Genomic DNA, 2,445 nt, shown 5'->3' on the forward strand with positions numbered 1-2,445 from the left:
ATATTGGGCAAGTAGCTAATGAAAATCACAATGATATTGACCAAGTAGCTAATGAAATTTCCAATGATATCACCCAGGTTTCTAATGAAAATTGCAATGATATCGGCCAGATGAATAATGAAAATCGCAATGATATTGCCCAAGTAGCTAATGAAATTTCCAATGATATCGCCCAGGTTTCTAATGAAAATCGCAATGATATTGCCCAAGTAGCTAATGAAATTTCCAATGATATTGCCCAGGTTTCTAATGAAAATCACAATGATATTGGGCAAGTAGCTAATGAAAATCGCAATGATATTGACCAAGTAGCTAATGAAATTTCCAATGATATTGCCCACAAGTAGCTAATGAAATTTCCAATGATATCGCCCAGGTTTCTAATGAAAATTGCAATGATATCGGCCAGATGAATAATGAAAATCGCAATGATATTGGCCAAGTAGCTAATGAAATTTCCAATGATATCACCCAGGTTTCTAATGAAAATCGCAATGATATTGCCCAAGTAGCTAATGAAATTTCCAATGATATTGCCCAGGTATCCAATGAAAATCGCAATGATATCGGCCAGATAACTAATGAAAATCGCAATGATATTGCAAGTAGCTAATGAAATTTCCAATGATATCACCCAGGTTTCTAATGAAAATCGCTATGATATTGGCCAAGTAGCTAATGAAATTTCCAATGATATCGCCCAGGTATCTAATGAAAATCACAATGATATCAGCCAGATAACTAATGAAAATCACAATGATATTGACCAAGTAGCTAATGAAATTTCCAATGATATCGCCCAGGTTTCTAATGAAAATTGCAATGATATCGGCCAGATAAATAATGAAAATCACCATGATATCACCCAGATAACTAATGAAAATCGCCTAATGAATAGACATGGTAACTGGAATGATTCCTATCATAAAGACTGTGGACTTATACACAGGGAGCCCTAGGCAGTTACCTTATTTATATGATAAAAGCAGTCTTCATATATAGTTTGTGAACTAGATGGATCAGTCAATCACAATAAAATTGGAGCGTTCAGAGTCATTCCGTATTTCACAAGAGAAAGGATCGACTTACCTGAGCACTTCAGTACACTTATTGATGCAAGCAATGAGGAACTGGATGAAATCGAAAACACAGGTGTTGAAGAAAGACCTAACGCAAGAGATTACTACTTTGAAGGAGTTAATCTTGATGGGTCTTCTGCAGATGAATCCAGGGACTTAGAAGAAATCAAAGATTTAAGTGAAGAAGAGGCTTAGTAGACTTATGCGTTAAATTGGCTAAAGTTTAATAAAACCTCCAGCAGTTTATAAACATAATGCGCAAGCGCCTTCTAGATTTTCCATGTGTAGTCAACTATACATGCGGGCTCTAGGTGTCTGTCTATGGAAAAAAGTTCGGATACTTCTACTACTCCTTAGTTACTTCACGCTCAGCAATCTGGGCAAGGGCAATTTCGTAATCAGCGACAAGTACATCACGAAGACGAAGCTCCAAGTCGAGGCACTGCATGCTGAGAAGAACACGTTCACGAAGATCGACCTCTTGCTGCTTGAAATAAGCAAGGGTGGGATAAGCTGGCATGCGGTTGGTAACAGCCGCATGTGTGTGCGCTAAGATCTCCCTGTACAAAGGGTTGTTGATGAGCAAGGAGTTGGCAGACTCGTCTATAACAAAGGACGAGCACATTAGTTTACGATTTATGAAGATAAAGATAAATACGAACTTTGACGAGACTGAAGGTCTGCTAAGCCACTGATAAAGGGTGGTTCAGTACGAGGGCGTTTGTCGCCGGCGCAACTGCCTTTGGCATGCTCAATGACAAGGGCCTTGTGAAATTCGCGACTGTTAGTGTCCATGCCTGGAACAGCATCGTAGGGAATGCTGACCGTTTCGGCACGCTTGGATTTGGCTGGGGTCTGTTATGTTCGGATAAAATATGAAGTTAACAACATGGCAGTGGACTCACGCAATAATAGCAGCTTACCTTGGGACCAGAGGCAGCGTGCTTCTTGCCTTTCTCTTTGGGAGAGGAAGTGGCGTCCTTGACTTCTTCGTCACCAAAGAGGTTGTCCACAGCCATCTGAGCAAAGCAGTACGCAATATTAAATTGTGTTCTGCTTGAAAGAAAATAAAAATAACGCACAGTATCAGCTGCAGTGATAGCGTAGGGGCCATCACACCCACCCATCGTAACGTTGGTATCTGAGGGGCCGGGGACAATCTCGACTTCGTCGTCCTTGTCCTCAACGACAGCCTTGGACTTGACAAGCTTGCGGGGATGCTGTTTCAAAATGTACCTGCACTGCGTTAATAAAATGAGAAAAGATGAACAAAATAAGTATAAATGTGCCTTGGCTTTAGCGGTGGACATTACCTCTGCAATCTCAGCCTGAGCCTGAGCTTGAGCAGTAACAGGTGGTGGAACGA

At 40.8% G+C, this 2,445-nt stretch overlaps 1 protein-coding gene across 1 annotated transcript; it reads right to left on the minus strand.

Annotated features, from left to right (window-relative positions):
• Nucleotides 1-1,425: 1,425 nt before the first annotated feature.
• LACBIDRAFT_328901 (uncharacterized protein) lies at nucleotides 1,426-2,389 on the minus strand (the record flags this gene model as incomplete). Its single annotated transcript, XM_001883078.1, has 4 exons — nucleotides 1,426-1,682; nucleotides 1,742-1,934; nucleotides 2,003-2,098; nucleotides 2,162-2,389. The coding sequence occupies 4 exons, from the start codon at nucleotides 2,387-2,389 to the stop codon at nucleotides 1,426-1,428; spliced, it is 774 nt and encodes a 257-aa protein (XP_001883113.1).
• Between the last annotated feature and the right edge of the window lie 56 nt (nucleotides 2,390-2,445).

The sequence above is a fragment of the Laccaria bicolor genome, genomic scaffold (assembly GCF_000143565.1).
Source record: "Laccaria bicolor S238N-H82 LACBIscaffold_19 genomic scaffold, whole genome shotgun sequence".
NCBI lineage: Eukaryota > Fungi > Basidiomycota > Agaricomycetes > Agaricales > Hydnangiaceae > Laccaria > Laccaria bicolor.